This window comes from Haliotis rubra, unplaced genomic scaffold, assembly GCF_003918875.1.
Source record: "Haliotis rubra isolate DU_JTF1 unplaced genomic scaffold, ASM391887v1 Scf419, whole genome shotgun sequence".
Taxonomy (NCBI): domain Eukaryota; kingdom Metazoa; phylum Mollusca; class Gastropoda; order Lepetellida; family Haliotidae; genus Haliotis; species Haliotis rubra.
This window is the reverse complement of record NW_025767101.1, coordinates 651,924-672,406: the sequence shown is the minus strand read 5'-3', so window position 1 is coordinate 672,406 and position 20,483 is coordinate 651,924. Positions and strand designations below refer to the sequence as shown.

The window sequence follows — 20,483 nt, the reverse complement described above, 5'->3', positions numbered from 1 at the left end:
ATAGCCTCTTGAAATCATACAAAAAACTATTGTGGAACCTAAATCTAGTTTAAACAATGTATAAGCTATTCAAAAAGTAAAGGATTAAATTCTGTGAATCGGATTAACAAATAGTTATCTATATTCCAAAGAGAGGTTGTCTATCCATAAAAAGTGTTCCTCTTCATCATACCAGCTCCTGAATGCCTTTTAAGGGAGAAACAGTTATCTGTATACTAGGGATGCGTTTGAGACCTTGTCTATATATGGGGCGGTGGGGTAGCCTAGTGGTTAAAGCGTTTGCTCGTCACGCCGAAGGCCCGGGTTCGATTCCCCACATGGGTACAACTTGTGAAGCCCATTTCTGGTATCCCCCGCCGTGATATTGCTGGAATATTGCCAAAAACGGCGTAAAACCATACTCAGCCAGCCAGCCTTGTCTATATATAGTAAGATCACTGACCTCTGTTTCACCCAATACCATCTACATGTCTATGTGTACGGAAATGTTGGATATTGTTGACACACCTATGTAGTATGGAAGAATGTCACCAGTATCCAATAATAGATTCCTGGGCATTGCTTATCGCCAGTCATATGGCTGAATATTGATAAGTAAAATAACAAAAACCTAAACAATTCGTTCAAATATGTTGCAAAAATAACCCAGTACATGTATTTGGGGTGATATACGAAAATATGTGAAAGTATTAGAAAGTAATGTTAATGTTGCTACAAACATACTTCGGCTTGACGCGGCTTTAGAAAGGATTTCACTATCATATCAGAGTGTTATGAGTGGAAAGGTCGAAGTGGTGCAGGCCTTATGTTTAGACGTTTACAATAAACAGAAACTAAATAATAAAATGTAAAGATAAAAAAATTCTTTGAGAAATTCGCTCGATCAGCTAAAACGCCCTGGAGGTTTGAATGCATTAATAACAGGTTTCACATGTGCATGATGCAATGCATGATGCAACCTTCCTGAAACAGTTTCCTCTTTCTCATAAAATCCGCACTAACTGTACGTGCCGCTCTACTTATCCAAATAAAAACAGCGTCTGAGACTCGGGTTTACTGTAACACAGCTGACGCAGGAGTAATTTGGACTTTGTACTTTTAAAATATATTGGCCCTGGAAAGTGAAGACTACACTGACACGTCTACTACAGTAAGTGCAATATCAATATATGGGCATCAACCCCACCCGTCTCCATGTACTTTGACAATATGAGAATTTATAACACCGCCCAACCCTACTGGAAGTAGAAAACATTATTTTGTTTGTCGTGATATTAGTTATTTGTCATTATTCCCCTTGAAAATCATTTTACTTGTTCATTCTCTTTTCCGGGTCAGTTATTCCTGTCAGAAAGCTCTACACAGCAGCAAGCAATACCTCGGTCAATGCTAAATCTAAAAAGTTGAAACCATTTGTCTAAGGTGGACACGGTAAAGGTTCGTACATTCCTACGCTGGGTGCAGCATCTCTAACGTGAAACAATGTTGGTTGGTTGGTTGGTGTGTTGTTTAACGCCGCACTCAGCAATATTCCAGCTCTATGACGGTACCCAGTCTGTAAATAAACGAGTCTGAATCCAGATAATCAAGTGATCAACAGCATGAGCATCGATTTACGCAATTGGGATACGACGACATGTGTCAACCAAGTGGGCGAGCATGACCACCTGATCCCGTTAGTCGCGTCTTACGACAAACATAGGTTGCTGAAGATCAATTCTAACCCGAATCTTTACGGGTCTGAAAAGAATGGAACACATTTATGACCTAGCCGATCAAAAATGGGTTCAGGTTGTTCCCAGCTTAAAATCAATCATTTCACGGTACGGCAAAAATGTTAACACGCAATTTGCCATGAGCATCTATGTGTGACGTATAACATAGATTTGCTATGCTCATCTCCACATGTGCAGTTAATGCTGAACTTATGAACTCCCTTAATAAAATTGATTTCTGTCAGACAGGTACAATGAGATAACACACAAGACAAATTTATGATAGTATAGCTTACAGTGAAGCTAACGCTCATGGGGTAGGTCCTTAATCGACTCTGTGAAAGCGTTGGACTCTCTTGTCTGGTCCTTTCGTCCTGGGCGCTCAAACTATATTTAGTATTATATTTCTTATATTTGAATTTGGTGAAATGTTTGATTATAAACGGGAGTACGTCTCCTGAAGAGAGGCTGTAGACAAGGTAATGCCCTCTCCCCATATATTTTTATCCTGTGTGTTGTGAATTTGGTGATCACATTTGCTAAAATCAAGAGGACAACAGAATTTCCATTTATAAAGGATATCAGTTCGTGACCTGATACTAACGGCACATATTTGTTTATCTTACATGTTCCTCGGAAATAATTTGCAGCAACTGTTGATACCGTCATATTGTTTCAGGTGCTCGGATCAAGTCCCATGTAGCTTGGATCTTTGTAATGAAAAAATGTCAGTTACATGTTTACCAGAATTTGAAGCTAAAATTGAACTCAGAATATTTCAGATTACTTCAATTTACCTTTTCAAAAGAATTATCGATTATGCATGATCAAAACGAATTCCGCAAATGTACAGTTTGAATGCCAACAGGGCACTGGTAATTTATTCGTTTTCCTTACTCTCCCTGACAAGGGTGAGTTTTCTGACCAAACTGTTTTCTAAGTTGTTATTGTATGGAAAGCTAGTCACGGTAAAGCTCGTAAACCAGTTAAAGGTCATAGAATGTGAAGTATCTGAAGAAAACATGGATTCGAAAATTCTCGACGCGATTTTTTTATTCCCTCAGAGAATTTGGCAGTGTTTGGTCATTCTTTTCTCTCTCGTGAGTAAATCATTTTTCTGCCGTTGAAATAATTATTACAGCACATTTTCTACAAGAGTAACATTGCTTGAAGTAAGGGAGTTGGGTGTAACGCGGCATTAAGAGTATACAGGTCTCAGGCATGCGCCTCCTTTGATGAAGCCCACAAGCACAGGTATGGTGAAAGCCAGTAGCACTTGAGCTTTTGGTCGCAATTAAGCGCACGCCCACCCGCTCTGACTGGGTTCGGTATCCCGGGCACAGGGGCGTGTCACGCTTAGAAACAGCGTTAGAAAGACATATAGGTATATAGACCCTACCCTAGTACTATATCCTAGGGATAGTAGGGTAACTAGGTAGACATAGGTATATAGACCCTACCTAGCACTACCCTATATAGTACTATATCCCTATATAGTACTAGGGTAGGGTCTATATACCTATATGTCTTTCTAACGCTGTTTCTAAGCGTGACACGCCCCTGTGACCCCGGGTGCTTCGTTTCGAAGGAAGTAAACCGCCCAAAACGGTCATCCATCCAAGGACTCTCCGTGACCAACGTTGCTGAACCTCACCTGATTGCACAAGGCCACACATACCACATATAGAGGTAGCAGCGATGAGAATGGGGTATTTTGAAAGCGGACATTTCTGTTGGGTTACAGCTGCTTGTCGGTGTCGTGCAGTTTCTGACGTTTTGTCATCCTTGGGGAAACGTTCCTTCAGATGTTGACGCACACTCTGCCGATCCTCTCGCGGCGTTACCCTACCTCTAGCTACCGCTGTTTGGGCAGCCATTGAAGCTGATGACCTGGTATCATTGTGTAACATATCGGAAATTCTCACGTGGGCATAAAAAATCATCAGCTACCATTCGTGCAGTCTGGCCATCATGCAGTCTTCCAAAAGATTTGCATGGCGTTAGTATTAAAACAAGACAACCCTCGTATTGGGGAGCCGTTTGATAGAAAGAAAACGCCCATTTTGTTCTTTGTGGACAGAAAGTCGTACTTTGTACCCTGGTCGTTCTTTCGATTTTATAGCGAACCATTATATCCGTATCTGTGTCGCATTTTGAGCGTCGAGATTAAACTTGGTTGCAGGCTTATGTAAGAGACAAGATATGTAACAACTGAACTGATATTTGAATAGAAAACTTTAATGAATTACATTCAACAAGTGACGTCACTAAGCGGTTCAGTATGATTTAAGATTAGTTCAGAGCTTGTAACTCCTCTCAGATTCGATCAGAGCAAAATGTTTCCGTGCTCATAATGTGACCTTCTCCCTGCACCTTGTTACAAACACTGATAGTGTGTTTGAGCTGATTATTCTTATGTCATTCTTAAAAAGAACATCAAATATAAACAATTTCCTTTCTTCACCTCAGTCCACTGTTTTCTACCATATACATGTACAGTACCATATTTCAGTGACGACTTTCCATATGCATGAAGACCGCCTCCGTGGTGTAGTGGTTAGAGCGTCCGCCCGGAGAGCGGAAGGTCGCGGGTTCGATCCCCGACCGCGTCATACCAAAAGACGTTAAAATATGGTACTTGTTGGCATTAATGGGTACAACAAGGACTGGTCGGCTCGGAGTCAGTATAATGTGTCTGAGTGGGGTATTCGTGCTTCACTGCGGCATGGTATCTCAGTGGGCTAGCACTATAAAACCAGCTTAAGTCTGGACTAGTACAAGCAGCCGCACATACACATATACACGCATGCACGAAATATGAGCGAAATATTCTCAAGCACGACGTTAAACCCAATTTCACCACACCTATATGCATGATATTCATAGACACGAGAGGGCGTGTGAACGAGGTTAGTGTGAATGCGTGTACTGAAAAAACAGGTGGCACGTATTTATATCTCTCAGCTTTCATGGAGTTCATGACTTACCAGGGCAGAGACTCCTTCTTTGTAACAGGACTCAAGTAATAATAATATCATAATCTAAAATACAATCAATACCGTTATCATAAACTTGGGTAACATACATACAAGAACATTCATTCTGTGTAACATACATGCAGCCAGAATCTATACTGTCAGTGTCTTTATTCTTCAAGCTGACCATACTCACTCACTCATATCGCATGGTGACAATCACTGGATTGTCTGGTCCAGACTCGATTTGTTTACAAACATCATACAGCTGTAATACTGCTGAAACAAATATATGCTCATGATATAGTTACAATTGTACAATCGACTCTGCTTTTAGCTTTTATGAACGTGGAAAGGGTTTTGTTGCTTCTATCTATTTGAAATGTGTTTAATTATACTTACATTTCAAATGATAAGTCGCCTGTACCTATCACCACTAGCCCACGACACATTTCTTGTTCATCAATGTAAACAAAGTCATTTTCCGTATCCAAATAGAACCATCTTATTTAATCAATAACGGTAACATAGATATGCTTTGCAGTCTCTGTTGTAATAACATTAATATATTCAATGCATAGGTAATAAACGCCATATTGATATGGCGTAAATGGTACAAATATATACATATTGTATTTCTGTTTGTTCAGTCAGTCAAAATTCGCAGTTACCATCCTCCGTCTTGTCACGGATGATTCGTTTGGTTGGTTGGTTGGTTTGTTGTTTTACGCCGCACTCAGCAATATTCCAGCTATATGGCGGCGGTCTGTAAATAATCGAGTCTGGACCAGACAATCCAGTGATCAACATCATGAGCATCGTTCTACGCAATTGGGATACGATGACATGTGTCGACCAAGTCAGCGAGCCTGACCACCCGATCCCTTAAGTCGCCTCTTACGACAAGCATGGGTTGCTGAATACCAATTCTAACCCGGATCTTCACGGGTTCTTGTGATTTCTGTTTCAGAACCATGCGGCACGGTGTCTCTTAAGAGGAGATATTCGAAAATATGGTAACCAGATAAGAAACGCCCGTAGTAAATCAGTATATCCAAAAAGCAATTTCAAGAGAAACTAGATATAGCATCCTCGATAAATGTCACACTATCAAGAGCAATATTATCATAGTGGAAATGTATATGAAGGATGGAGAAATACACGAGAATATGCCTATAAATCGTCGCACCTGCTGAAGCTGGATCACACTTTTAACAGTCCGTACTACCACATCTGGTGTATCATTCTTTCGATTGGACCCGCCATTATTTTTTAGGAAAGGATAGTTGTTCGTCTGTCATACATTATTTTGAACGAACATTTCGATTAAATTACATCAAACAGACGGAACCTTTTAAAAAAATTTTTGATAAGTGAATTATTTCGAATTTTGTCAGCAAACGTGTGATCCCAGCGAGGTTCGAAACAGCATTATTTGATCTGAGGACACAAGTGCAGTGTGAAATGAAATATTAAATATATTATCAAATACTTGCATAAACCTTAAAAACATCTACATTAACATGTATATTATTTTGTGGTACAGCAGGTTACCTATACCGATGTTTATACTTAAATCAAATAAACCTTTCACGACAAACAATAATCCGTTAAATCCATATGTCCAATGATCTGAACAGATGAAAAGTGGGAGCGATTCATAAGACACTCGTTTAGGATACAAAGAGTTCAAGTTTAATTTTCAATTATCTTCCACAAAGCAAAAGGGTAATATTCCTGTAAATCTCCATCCCTTGGAAATACTGGGCCTCGGCTCCATTATTGTTAAGGAATGATGAATTGCTCGGCCATTCCCCTCTAAGTTATATGAACCGTTATTTTGGGAACACACAGTCACATACACACAGACCGTAACAGCTGCCACGTTGTGATAAAAATATCAAATGTCTAGAAAAAAATATAGAATTGCGTAATATGAATGGACATGAGAAAAAAATATTTTTTCTTGAAATCGTGACAATTAAAAGCTATCGATATGATAAAGAAACCCAAAGATTCACACATAATACAAAAGCACCAAGAAAGCCTATCCATGAATACATGTTTACACGAGATTTAGGAAAGACTTTATATTGCGTGTAAAATATGACGTCATGAATGGAACTCCACTTGAAACTGTATGGCCCATTTTCATCACGTTGGAACGCATTCAATATGTTCAGTATCGTTGTGTATTAAATGATGTTTAGTTCAGTTTCACATGATGTGGGTGTTCTACGCACAGCAGAAAATCAATCTTCATTCTACTGACGTCGATCCAACTAAACCATGTGTCATATGAATATATCAGTACATAAATACACAAAGGATAAAAATCGCTCATAAAATATTTATTATGCTAATATACACAGTCACAATAAAGTGTAACACGGAATGCGAGAATGATATAAAGATGTGATTCAACTATATATATCTGAGATTCTTCTATCAAGTCTACACTCCCGCCACGTCAAAGAGCTTCCCCATGCAGTAAAACGCCCGCAATCGTGTAGCACCACATTTGTTTCCATTTGTTCATGTACCTTTCTCAGCCTTCGCTTTCAACACGAATTAATATATCGTTACCACCGGTAGTCCAATCTTTTGTAAAAACATTGACAGTTCAGAGACCCAATGAATGCTATGTGGTCGGGTTGTCATTTCTACAGCACTAAGCGTAATCCACACTGGGACCTCTTCAGTGTACACTTCTTCACAGAGCTCTTACCATACACAATAAATACATAAACAATAAATATCTAATGGAAACGTATCATTATTGTATCATAAACAACTGAATATCAAATTGAGATGAAAACTTATTATATTTGTATCATCCCGATTTACCAAAATTAACAGAAATTCAAATTTTAGCATTTAGTTCAAATGGCTATTGTTTAAATGGCTATACATGTCATGAGTGGTCCCATACAGGGCAGTAGTATATTGAACCTTATGCACTTAACAAATTCACAAACTGGTTTCTAAAACCACCCAGTTGTGTCCTGCCGCAAATATGCTTGGAGAGAAGGCCTTCGTAACAAGCCCTGGACACCTCGTCATTGTAATTTTCGTTTATCATAGTAGTTGAGTTCCTGAAACATTACACTGTTCACTTCTTCTGTCCAAGCTCTCTAGCTCGTAGTGTTGCCGCTTCCACTGCGTCTATCAAAGCCCCCCTGAACCCAGCCTTCTCTAGTTTATGCATGGCAGCAATGGTGGTTCCCCCAGGGGAACAGACTTCATCTTTCAGTTGACCAGGATGTTTTCCAGACTCGAGAACCATCTTGGCAGCTCCCTGAAAATCAAAGACAAATCGTGATAGGGTTTCCTTGCTATATCGACCATAAAGTTAAATAGGCGCGCAAGAAAGGATGACGAGTTATCTCCCTTAGATGGACTACCATGTTTGGAAATCCCCATAGACTCTCACCAACATGGTCTGTGCTGCAAGTTTCATGGCCAGGTCTCTGGGGAGCCCCATCTTCACCCCTCCGTCTGCAAGGGCCTCGATAGCTGTAAATGCCTGCAAATGTGATTTCAAACCAGTTAGTATCATTGGATTTTTCTTTACTAACACCTTTAGGACTTCAAGTCATGGTGTAGGATTCAAATATTCAAGACAGAAGACTATCCGACAAGTGTCCTTAATTTGCATTATGACAAACAGTGTATTACACAGTGTAGTCTGTTATAGACAGAAGGGGTAAAATCCACATACTTTTAATCATTCATCATTGGTTAACATACGAGAAAGTTGATTGTTACAAATACGATATTTGGGTAGGTGAAAACAAATCCTGGAGATTTAGATTGTCAAACGCTATCTCATTTAGCAGGGATGCTGTTGCAGGAAACAAACAAACTAACGAAATCGTTTAGATTTAAACGATGATGTATTGCACGTTAATTATTACTTAAGGCAAATCACAACACATTAACTGCTTGTAAATCATATATTACAGAAACGTCTCCTAGAGTATAGGTATGGGTTGGTGGTAGTGAGTAAGTGAATTTAGTTTTATGCCGCTTTTAGCAATATTCCAGCAATATCACGGCGGCGGACACCAGAAATGGGCTTCACACATTGTACCGATATGGGGAATCGAACTCAGGTCTTCGGGTGACGCTATAACCACTGGGCTGCCCCACCTCCCCAAGGGTGGTGATAACTTATTGTGCTTACGTATGCTGGGCCGCTGCCGCTGACTCCGGTTGCACAGTCTTGTAGACTTTCTGGTACTTCCTCGCACTGACCTACGCTTCTCACCAACGTCATCACCAATGCCACATCCTCCTCCTGTGCAGTTATTCCCCGCGACAACACCGCCGCCCCCTGGCCTACAAGGGCGGGTAGATTTGGAACAACCCGTATGAGTCGAGTCCCCGTGGGTAACTCCTGGTAGAAAAACAGAAGTGACAGTCTGTTTCATAAACCTTGAACGGAATGGACAATTCTCATCTAAAGTAACAGCCATGAATGTGTATATTCCGTGATTTGATCCGGTCATCTAAATGACCTAAAGTATGCATGTTTGTTTGTTTCTTGATTGTTCAGCGTTAAACAATAAACAACATACGAGGCTATTTGAGCACCGACACCAAAACACGACGTGAGCAAAGAATGACAGACAGAATGTAGCATCAAATATAACGTAAGAAACAATTGTATCTACCGTTATACCTTCTCTAAGGTATCCATGGTGATCCCAGCGGCTATGGAAATTATCAGTTTATCGGCTGTGACAGTTTCTGCTACTTCTTTTAACACGGGGGCCACCATGTATGGCTTAACAGCAATGAAGACCAAGTTGCTGCGTCTGACAACCTCCTTGTTGTCCCCTGTTACCATGACACCCATGTCCTGCAAATCATACAAAGCATATTCTTATAAAAGTTCACGAACGTGAACATGTATATCCTATTAATGCTGATGATAAGGATATTCTTCCGCATAGCGACTTAATGAGGTCTTTACAACGGTCGGTAAACAGAAAAGTTTGGACCAGACAAACCAAGTCGTGATTAATGTTATGAGCAACGATCAACGCCGTTGAGATACGACGACACACAGTCATCGAACCACCTCGGCCTGTTCCAAGAACCCATCTTATCATAAAGATGATCGCAACTGAAAACGTTAACATACGTCCCCGATCCACTGAAACTTCTCTTACGATAAGCACGGGTTGCCAGGGGCAATCTTCAATCCAGACTCCTATTTCTTCGCGTTAAAAACTGAAGATTCAATCATGTGTCGGAAAATGACATCTGTAATACTCTACCTTGAGAATATTCGGAGCCTCAGGGTGTCGGCGGCTGGCTGTAACGTTGCACGCTTTTACGAGTCCTATAAGGTAATACATAATGTATAATAGCAACTATTATTTTATACAATACCTTTCATACGAATATTTACAACTTTAAATCTTACAAGATTGAATAAGTTATTTTTATGAGTCACATCTCATTTTTTTTAAATACTGATCGATGGCAATTCATTGGTAATCCAGTGGAAGATATTTTCAAAGGTTTTCTTCAGATTTCACCGTTATGTATAATATACACATGGATAACTGTGCTTCGTTATGTAAGGCCGGACTAAGCTATGTGAAACCGTCCTGTAGATAATCGAGTCGTTGGGTTTGAGACTTACATCCAGACCCATACAGGCATCTCCTTTGACAAACATTGCTGGGGATTTTTTCCAAAACCGTATCTCTGCGATTGAATCTCCTTTTATCAGCCGTTCTTGATATGCTATCCAAACAATGTTAAGCTACATCAAAAGAAAGTTAATTGCCTCCAAAACTATACACAAGAAGAACGAAGAACTACACAACTCACCTGTCTTAACAAAGCCGCTCGCGAGTGCTTGTGCCATCTTTCCCGCACCCAAAAATCCTACCCGGATATCTGGAGGTAGACTGTTGGCTGCCATTCTGGCTTCTCTAACTTAGCCGAATGGACGTAAGATGTCCTTACAGGGTATAGATCTCTCGTGGCGAAACGAAACCTACCATCAGCGGAAGATGCAAGTGCTATTTTCAATGTGAGTTTGCTATTCAGCAGTTGACAGCGTTTGGGGTTGATTTAACAACGTCTTTATCGGAATATTATAAAGAAAACGAAAGAATTGGTGCGTATGCAGTGGGCTTCCTAACGGACGTGAAAGAACGTATGTAAAACTCTCTTAGACGGTCATGTTAGACAAGCAACTGCAAGAAAACGTGAAAGGGTTGGCGATACATGTGTGTGCAAAGGGAAGTAACTTGTCACTACTATGCCTTTGGAATACCACAAATAACTTTTTTGGGGGGTACAGTCGGAAATGCCTATCCAACAGAAGGATGACGGTGGAAACTATGAACACAGGAAACAAGCAAATGTACCTGACATCATGACATCATGAACAAATATATACCTATGATTTTATTTATTCTTCACTTTATGTCGCATCAATAAGACAAACAGTTGTAGAATTAAAACCACTAAGGCAGAACTTGAGATGTAACACAAATGATAGGCGCCGGTGTATGGCGCTCAGTCAGTCAGTGTTAACACTAAAACCCGTAGGCATTCCAGGTGAAAGTACAGGTCCTCAGACACCAACAGGTAGAGGAGTATCACCGGGTGACGAGGCTGGGTGGCACAGGCCCTCGTGTCTTTGCGAAAATTAAAGATTACGAAAAATATTGTTTTGAGATGACCCCCGACTCGAAATGCTACACAGTACAATACATAATGTATTGTACTGTGAAGCATTTCCAGTCGGGGGTCATCTCAAATGTTATGTATTATTTTAACATCTTTAATCCTCGCAAAGACACGAGGGCCTGTATTGAGTGGTTCTTGTCCCAATTACATAGAACAATGTCTTTGACTGGGACCTGGTGGCGATTATCTCCACTTATTGCTGATAGCGCCCTCTGCAGGTCCCCGTAATGATCATGCGTCAATGACATGGGCTGCCTTGTCTAGACTCGACATTTACGGGTCACCTTTATATAGCTAGAATACCTCACAACTAACCCTAAAGATTGTAAAGGAGTATATAACTGGCTACTGGCGCCCAATCACTGAAGGTGTGTTTGGTCCGAAAAACTCGATCATTTATCGCCTTTATACAGCTAGAATATATAGTCGGGTGCGGCCTGAAACAACATACAGTCAACAATACTCCTAGGGGCACGTTAGAGGTGAAATAATTTTCAGGATTTCTCTTCTTGATCTTTATTCATTTTGCTCTTTGTTGACTGGCTTGTTTGTTCAGGTGCCATTGTTTTCACTGTTTGCCACATGGACTCATTGTTGCAAATATTTTGAAGATAAGGTCCTTCTAAATGTGTTCATGCCATGAAGTGGAACACTTTTTATGGATAGACAACTTCTTTGTTGCAGTGGTAGTTGCGACATTTTGGTGTAGATCCTAACACCGTTATCAAGCAAATGATGCTTGATAACGGTGTTAGGATCTACACCGAAACGTCGCAACTACTACTGCAGCAAAGAAGTTGTCTATCCATAAAAAGTGTTCCACTTCATCATGCCAGCTTCTAAATGCCACTTCAGGAAGAAAGATGTTCTTGACATCACAAATGATAATATAATAATGGCCGTTTATAACGCGCCTTTTCCACCCACTTGTGCATGCTCAAAGCGCTAACACATTATTACCCCGGATAACCCAAGCTGCCTGTGAATCGCCAGAAGGTTATTAGTCACATGACTTGTCCGGGTACAGAGGCAATTTTGAACAAACTCGCCTAAGGTGAGACCACATGCGTCACACGTGTTTCGTTGTGTCGCAGGACCGAAGTCCTAGAAACTCTCAGGAGTCAAGCTGCCTTACACGGTCACCCATCCAAGGACTGTCCGACCTCAACGTTGCTTAACTTCAACTGACTTTATGACCACAAAGCGATCGTAGCGCTAAGATGACCGTAACTTCCATACTTTAACATAGACTGTCGTAGCGCTAAGGTGATCGTAACTTCCATACTTTAACATAGACTGTCGTAGCGCTAAGGTGATCGTAACTTCCATACTTTAACATAGACTGTCGTAGCGCTAAGATGATCGTAACTTCCATACTTTAACATAGGCTGTCGTAGCGCTAAGATGATCGTAACTTCCATACTTAAACATAGACTGTCGTAGCGCTAAGATGATCGTAACTTCCATACTTTAACACATAGGGGCGTGTCTCGCTTAGAAACAGCGTTAGAAAGACATATAGGTGTATAGACCCTACCCTATTACTATATAAAAGGATACACCTATATATATGTCTTTCTAACGCTGTTTCTAAGCAAGACATGCTCCTATGCTTTAACATAGACTGTCGTAGCGCTACCATCGCCTTGAGGAACGGGGCCCCAAACTCTATGCGCAGCACCACACGCCACCAATGATGTAATGTGACGTCGTTTCAACAATAGGCAATCTGTGGTGATGTTTCCACTTTCGAAGAACAATCAACTAAGCTGGGTACGAAAAAGTCTACCCGCAACTCAGTTACGGATTACCATGTCCCTTAATTGTATGTTCCTCAGAGCTCATTTAAACTCGTCCTGTGTTATCTCATGTACATGGTTACTGAACACATATCTCACAAAACGTACCCAACTGTCCCCCGCCCATTTCCAGGTAACTACATAGGGACACACACATGCCTAAACATGTGCGTGTCCAGCTGAAACAAACTGTTTTAATCTATTGCAAATATTCTGACACGCTAGTTATCATCACAAGTCACCCTTTTCATGATAAATAAATGTGATATGTTCGACATTGTCTGTTTATCTTTATCACAAAGTTGTGCAAACATTACAGTCAAAGTAAACTTAGGCTAAGTATAGCAGTGTAACGAATAGTACTGAGCCTAAGTTTACTTAGACTGGCAAACATTATTGCATCCATTTAATGTAACTATAAGTCTTTGCAGGCTGAATCTCTCAACCGTCGCTGCCTGTATTATTCAAGATCGCTGACACTGAATTTGTTTTGAATGTATGTTCTGAATGATAAATCGCCTGTATGATATCAACAAGCAGCTGCTTGTTCATAAACGCAAACCTTTTCAGTATCCAAAGAGAAACCATACTGAACACTAAATATTAATGATAAAATTATATTTTTGCGGTCTCTGGAAAAACAAACAAAACGAATAGCAGTTTGTGACCAGACTGATTGCCATTCACTCAGTCACTGAGATTACTGAAAACGAAAATGATTTTCAGTTCTTATACCAAGTAGGGGCGGTGGGGTGGCCTAGTGGTTAAAGCGTTCGCTTATCATGCCGAAGACCCGGGTTCGATTCCCCACATAGACACAATGTGTGAAGCCCATTCCTGGTGTCCCCCGCCGTGATATTGCTAGAATATATCTAAAAGCAGTGTAAAACCATACTCACTCAATCTTATACCAAGTTTCAGTTTTAAGATCCTAAGATTATTGCTAAGAATGAACAATTAAGTGATGTTTGTTTATATTTTTGGTGAAAATATATATGTAAGATATCACTGAATTATTTTGAAGTAATTTGTTAACTCTGAGGGAAAAAACATGCATGTTTCGAGGTTCAAGTTCAGCCACATAGGAGACAACACAAGGGAGAAACTCACAACTGCAATTGCAGACCAGTGAGTGAACATTGTGTCACGTTCGTTGCACTTTCATTCATGCCAATCATTATCTATAAAATATATGTTGCAAGTTAAGTGATGAAATTGCTTTAAAAGACTGCTCATAATGCAGAATACTGGGCGCCTGTCCTGTTTTCCTCAAGTTGAACCATAGGCGCTCGACTCTGATATATTTATAAGTATGACCTATATGTATAAGATTTAATCTTAAATCTTATACATATAGGTCATACTTATAAATATAACAGAGTCCAGCGCCTATGAGTTGAACATAAAACATCTGCACTCCTTTCACTTTCTCCTTAAAGCAATATTGACCAAAACATCATAGTGTGTAGGCCATCGCTTTCCTCAAAAATGAGTGAGAGAGTTTATTGGTTCAACTCTTTGAACTGTATTTCAGTTATGTCGCTATATACGTATGCAGGTTGAGATTAGAACTGAGCCTCAGGTAACCATTCTTGTCCACAGAGACAATTGAACGTATTGGTTGAGGAGTGTCATTGATCTATGCTTAACTTTCAGCACTGGACTGGCTAGACTTATCTGTCTGAAATATTGTGGAGTGCAGCATTAATAGGCATAATATATCAATGTTTATATTTTAACCTGAAAACAGAAGGAAAGCCTGAAGTGATACAGGTCTGATAGGTGAGTGAGTGAGTTTAGTTTTACTCTGCTAAAATATGACAGGGGACACCAGAAATGGGCTTCTCGCATTGTACCCATGTGGGGAAGTGAACCCAACACATTAACAACTAAGCTACCCCACCGCCCCGGCCTGAGACTGGTTTACCACTTCGGTGGTACATGGGTACAGTGGTGACAACCCAAGAAGCATTCATAGGCGGATCCAGAAGGGGGGTGCAGACCCCCCCTATTGTGCTGAACGTTTGTTAAATGACCATTGAAACTCGGGTGAAAATGAAGTGTGCACCCCTCCCTTTCTCAAAAAGCTGTATCCGCCCCTGAGCATAATCAGGGCAACTCTGGGGTTTCAAACGCACTGTCCTAGGGTTCTGGCATGTTTAAGGGACACAGCTGTGCATAGCAAATTTCAGAGTCTTAAAGTTGGCCACCTATACCCAACTCTCATCAAGACACAAGCACATGAGACAGAATGCCACTTTTTAGTAATATTCCAGCAATATCATGGTGGGGGACACCAAAAGGGGCTTTGCACATTGTAACCATGTGGGGAATCGAACCCAGGTCTTCGGTGTGAGTAGCAAATGCTTTAACCACTAGGCTACCCCACCGCCCCTGTATGCATGAACTATAAACTTGGTCAATATATTATTGATTATATAAACCTAAAACTATTGGTGATAATGAACCATATACAAAGAAAACAATTGTTTTTGGTCAGATAAGTTTATTATAAAAATGGAATGGGTATACAAATGATGGGAAATGGTCTAAGATTACAATGTGTCTGTAATAGCGTTTTTTAAAACTATAAGAAAAAATAAAGAACATTAATATTGACCTTTGTTTAGACGTCATTCAGGTGGAATTTTCACAAAGTTTCATCACATACAATGAATACTGGAACAATAATAGATTAAAAGGCTCTGTTTAACAAACTGAATTTCAATTTATTGTCATCAGCTGCAAATTTCACTCTTTAACAAAAATCAGCTTTAAAATATTTTAGTTAAAACAGTTTGGGTAATCATGCAATTGATCCTGCTGAAAGAGCTCAACATGGGTATATGAATGTATAAAATCATTATATACAGACGGAATGTTAACAAATCTGTTCCATCATGAAAATGGATCTATCTCGATTAAAAAAATAGTGTAAAGAATTATAAACAATCCAATCAATGAATATATACAATGATATATGATAGTGCATTGGTTAATTAACATTCTATTTACATTGATAAATATGAGCAACACACTCTGAGATTTCCCAATGCATCAAGGCAAGTACGGAATTCTGGATGGAATTGTGTTTTGTTTTAGATTGAGTTCATTTTTCTTTTGCATAGTCATTGGCTGATCATGATATGAAACATAATGTTAATAGCAATTGTTTCATTACAGTAAAAACTTAAATTCTTTCTTTGCAGTCACTAGCACAAATATTAAAAAACTCAAATTGAATAAATGGTATTTATGTTCTGCAGACTTTTAATATTGGACTTTTAATCCCATGATTTCAAAAGTCATGGCTCTATGAATCAAAACGAATTACTTTCATGTTTCATGGCTGCTTATACAACTATTTAACTTTGTACTGTACAAGAATAATACAAAAATAGTCGTCAGAAATAACAAAGACGGCCTATTACTAATATCCCTCATTGTCCTTAGTCTTCTTAGACGCCTTATGCAGCAGGTACGCCGACACCACGGATGCCAGCCCAGAAATGCAGCACAGTCCGTAAGACCAGGACAGGAAGTTCATATCGGGTCGTGGCACCCACGAGCGGTCTTCCTTCTTCACCCCAAACACTATGAGGGCAATCAGAATCAGGACAACTGAAACAATGAAACAGCAATGAAGTAAAGAAGAGTGAGTGAGTGAGTTTAGTTTTACACCACACTCAGCAATGTTCCAGCTATATGGCGACAGTCTGTAAACAATTGAGTCTGGATCAGACAGCATAAGCAGCAATCTACGCAACATGGTTATGATGACATGTGTCAACCAAGTCAGCAGGTCTGACCACCCGATCCCGTTAGTTGCCTCTTACGACAAGCATGGGTTACTGAAGGTCAATTCTAACCCCAATCTTCACGGGTATAGAGACGAATGTATGTGTGCTGCTGTATGTCTTCATTCTATTATAATAATACTCTCTGCCTGTTTACAACAAAGCTTTATTTTGTAAGTGGAACAGCCATTTTTAGCAGTTTTTCCTTCAAATATGGTTCAAAATGAAGCTGTGATGGTGGATGTACCCAGGGTACTTGTAATGATTGAATGGTGGTGAATGTACCCAGGGTACTTGTAATGATAGAATGGTGGTGAATGTACCCAGGGTACTTATAATGATAGAATGGTGGTGAATGTACCAAGGGTACTTGTAATGATAGAAGTGGTGAATGTACCAAGGGTACTTGTAATGATAGAAGTGGTGAATGTACCCAGGGTACTTGTAATGATAGAAGTGGTGAATGTACCCAGGGTACTTGTAATGATAGAAGTGGTGAATGTACCCAGGGTATTTGTAATAATAAAATGGTGGTGAAAGTATCCAGGGTACAGGGTATTTTACATATTTCTCCATCGCCTTGCTCAGACACAGCCATTGCTCTCATACTGCCAATGATATCCCTGTTTGCCCATTATTACTATTTACCACACTAAACACCTACATGACAATGATCTTTAATTATTCAAGTCTGGACCTGAAAATCCAGTGATTTACATCGATCTACACAATTGGGATCCAACAACATGCATCAACAAAGAGTCTGACTACCCGATCCCATTAGTCAGCTCTTAAGACAAGCATGGGTTGCTGAAGACCAATTCTAACCCGGATCTTAAGACTGCTGGTAATGGAAAAGTACTTTTTTAGGACTTTGTTTTCCGGATCAGCATGGGTTGTCTGCTCATGTAGAACATTAACACCTAGGTACTTACAGGCAAACAGATTGACACCAGCTGTGGTTATCAGAATCAGCTGCTCCAGGGCTTTAGGGAAGAGCTTGAACAGGAACAGGACGAGTGCGATGACATTGAGGCCTTGGACCAACAGGGTGAAGCTTACCATCACCTGCACCGAGATGAACCATGCTGCAACACAGAGGATGCAATCAGACGGTGGCCCGGAAACATTTAGTGGTCTCCAGGAGTATGCTTCGGGAGGCTCGGGAAGGTTAGATGGGATTTGGAATCATGAGGGTTTCATTCAGGAGCCAATACATTCAGCAAAAATAGTTTCACATCTAAGAATATAACAAAATACCTAATAATACCTGGATGCGTTCTTGGATTTCAGTTAGAGCTGCTTGAAGGATCCAACACATGCAGCTTGAAAAGCTAGTCTAGGCTAATGAATTGACCTGATTAGTATGACCAGCCTACAATTAGGCACTATCACCAATAATTTGTTCTCATATTCCAAATGAAAAGCATCTGAGTTTTTATTTTCATATCATGCGCTGTAGCCATTTTCTCTGCAAACACTGGATTAATTTGTCTTATGAGATATATACCCTACCTCACAACTAACCCTGAAAATCAGAAAATGCGTGACTAGCCCAAGAGATTGTAAAGGTGTGTTCAACCGCCAAGTGGTGCCCAACCATAAGGATCATGAATGGGCATTTGATGGGTTAGGTGTATTTTCAGAATGGGTGCTTAATCCTAAAAGAGGGACTTAAACTGGAAACTAACTTTAGACAGCTTCACTTTACTAAAAAAAAAGAATCTCTATATAAATGATGAATACTTTCATTTTCAGCAAGTTGAGAGTACTCAGGTAAAATCTTTGGCAAGACATTCGCCCTTATCCCCACCTAAATGTTAATTTAAGATGAGGAAAGATTTCTTTGACTGGCATTTTTGAAGTAGAATATGTCTTTCAGTATGTTCAGATACAAATACAAGAAACGTGTTAAACACATCCTTATCAGATGAGGAATATTCAATCAGGTGATATGATTTGACTAGAATGAAATTCAAGAGGGGATACGGGCGGAAGTCTTTCCAAATCTTTGTACACGGGAAATACAGGAAATGAGTGTCGTTCAAGTGTAATATTTGACCTTCTGACACAAGTTCTGTGAACAAAATAACCATACAATGTCATGTTTATAGAGGCGATATATAGGAGCCCCCAAAATCGTAACATATATGAAAATAGAGTACGTCATACGTTAATCTACAGAGGTGCTATATGGTTTGAGGGAATGTCAGTCAGTAGATTAGTCACCGAATGGTGGACTTCCGTCCTCCATTTTGAAATTCTTTCAATTGTTTACTACCTGAACAGGTACATCAAATCATGAATATTTCAAATTCTAACACCTGAAAATATTCGTATATATATCTAAATACTTACGTGGTGATAGCCATTCCCAAATCGGTCGAATCTGTTGCGAGAAGATGTACCAACAACCTAGGTAACGCTTGCCATTGTAATCCTTGTAGAAAGTGTAGTCGTTAAAACAGACTTCCCACAAACCGATCTTTGTGAATCTTCCTTGGAATTTATCGAATGATTCCACCCAGTATGGACTGGCGAAGGCTAGAACCATGCATCCGACGGCAACAGCGGCGAAAATAAAGCCAAGAATGGCCTCTTTCCCCATTTTCGTGTTGATCTACCTGTCGCAAGCCTTTCGAATTAGGTCATCTCACCTTTCAGGAGGGAGTGGGCGAGTCTATTTATTGTCATCTGCAGGGAAGATAGGTTGTTACGGGACAGGTATGCAAGTTCGGTGTACAAGACCATTACTGTCCTAACTGATAGCAGAAGGTTGTCTTTTGTTCTGAAAAAATCCCTAATTACTACATTTGTATCATACATTGATTTCCCGAAGAATTAACTACTGATTGGTCGAGTCCATATATAACGTTCTGTATCATACATTGATTTCCCGAAGAATTAACTACTGATTGGTCGAGTCCATATATAACGTTCCACTATTTCCAGAGTCAGTTTCCCGAGATGAACAGGAAACTCCAATGGATATACTTATCTTGTTGTTAATTATACTTATTAGTAAAGCCGTTTCGAAGGAGTGATGCTTTCTGTGTTGAGAAACGTGGAGATTCCGATAAAGAAATATTTAGTTATAAGTTACAAAATTCAGATTTTCGAATCAGTTTAGCTCTGTTAAATCTACAGGAAACCTAGCTCGACAATAAAATCACAGGTTTACCACGTGTGCACACAAACGCACGCGCGCTATCTAGCCCGTGATGTGATTATCTTTGTGACGTAATGAATTATTACGTCAACAATGTTCTAAGTAGCCGAGTTGGTATTTGCAGTGCTTCAAAACTGGTGTTAGAAATGCAGGTGAAATCATAGATGTAACTGTGCGTATGTGCGTGGGGCGGTGGGGTAGCCTAGTGGTTAAAGCGTTGGCTCGTCACGCCGAAGACCCGGGTTCGAATCCCCACATGGGTACAATGTGTGAAGCCCATTTCTGGTGTCCCCGCCGTGATGTTGCTAGAA

The 20,483-nt window shown here is 40.0% G+C and overlaps 2 protein-coding genes across 2 annotated transcripts; both read right to left on the bottom strand.

The window, feature by feature from the left end:
* Positions 1 to 7,024: 7,024 nt before the first annotated feature.
* On the bottom strand, positions 7,025 to 10,941 carry LOC124288501 (pyrroline-5-carboxylate reductase 2-like). Its single transcript, XM_046725022.1, has 6 exons — positions 10,538 to 10,941; positions 9,976 to 10,040; positions 9,375 to 9,554; positions 8,877 to 9,089; positions 8,124 to 8,216; positions 7,025 to 7,988 (listed from the first exon to the last, which is right to left on the bottom strand). Exons 1-6 carry the CDS (start codon positions 10,629 to 10,631, stop codon positions 7,803 to 7,805), a joined length of 831 nt encoding a protein of 276 aa, XP_046580978.1. The 5' UTR covers positions 10,632 to 10,941; the 3' UTR covers positions 7,025 to 7,802.
* Positions 10,942 to 15,695: 4,754 nt separating this feature from the next.
* LOC124288503 lies at positions 15,696 to 19,678 on the bottom strand. Its single transcript, XM_046725023.1, has 3 exons — positions 19,362 to 19,678; positions 17,939 to 18,091; positions 15,696 to 16,827 (listed from the first exon to the last, which is right to left on the bottom strand). The coding sequence occupies exons 1-3, from the start codon at positions 19,609 to 19,611 to the stop codon at positions 16,637 to 16,639; spliced, it is 594 nt and encodes a 197-aa protein (XP_046580979.1). The 5' UTR covers positions 19,612 to 19,678; the 3' UTR covers positions 15,696 to 16,636.
* Positions 19,679 to 20,483: the final 805 nt, after the last annotated feature.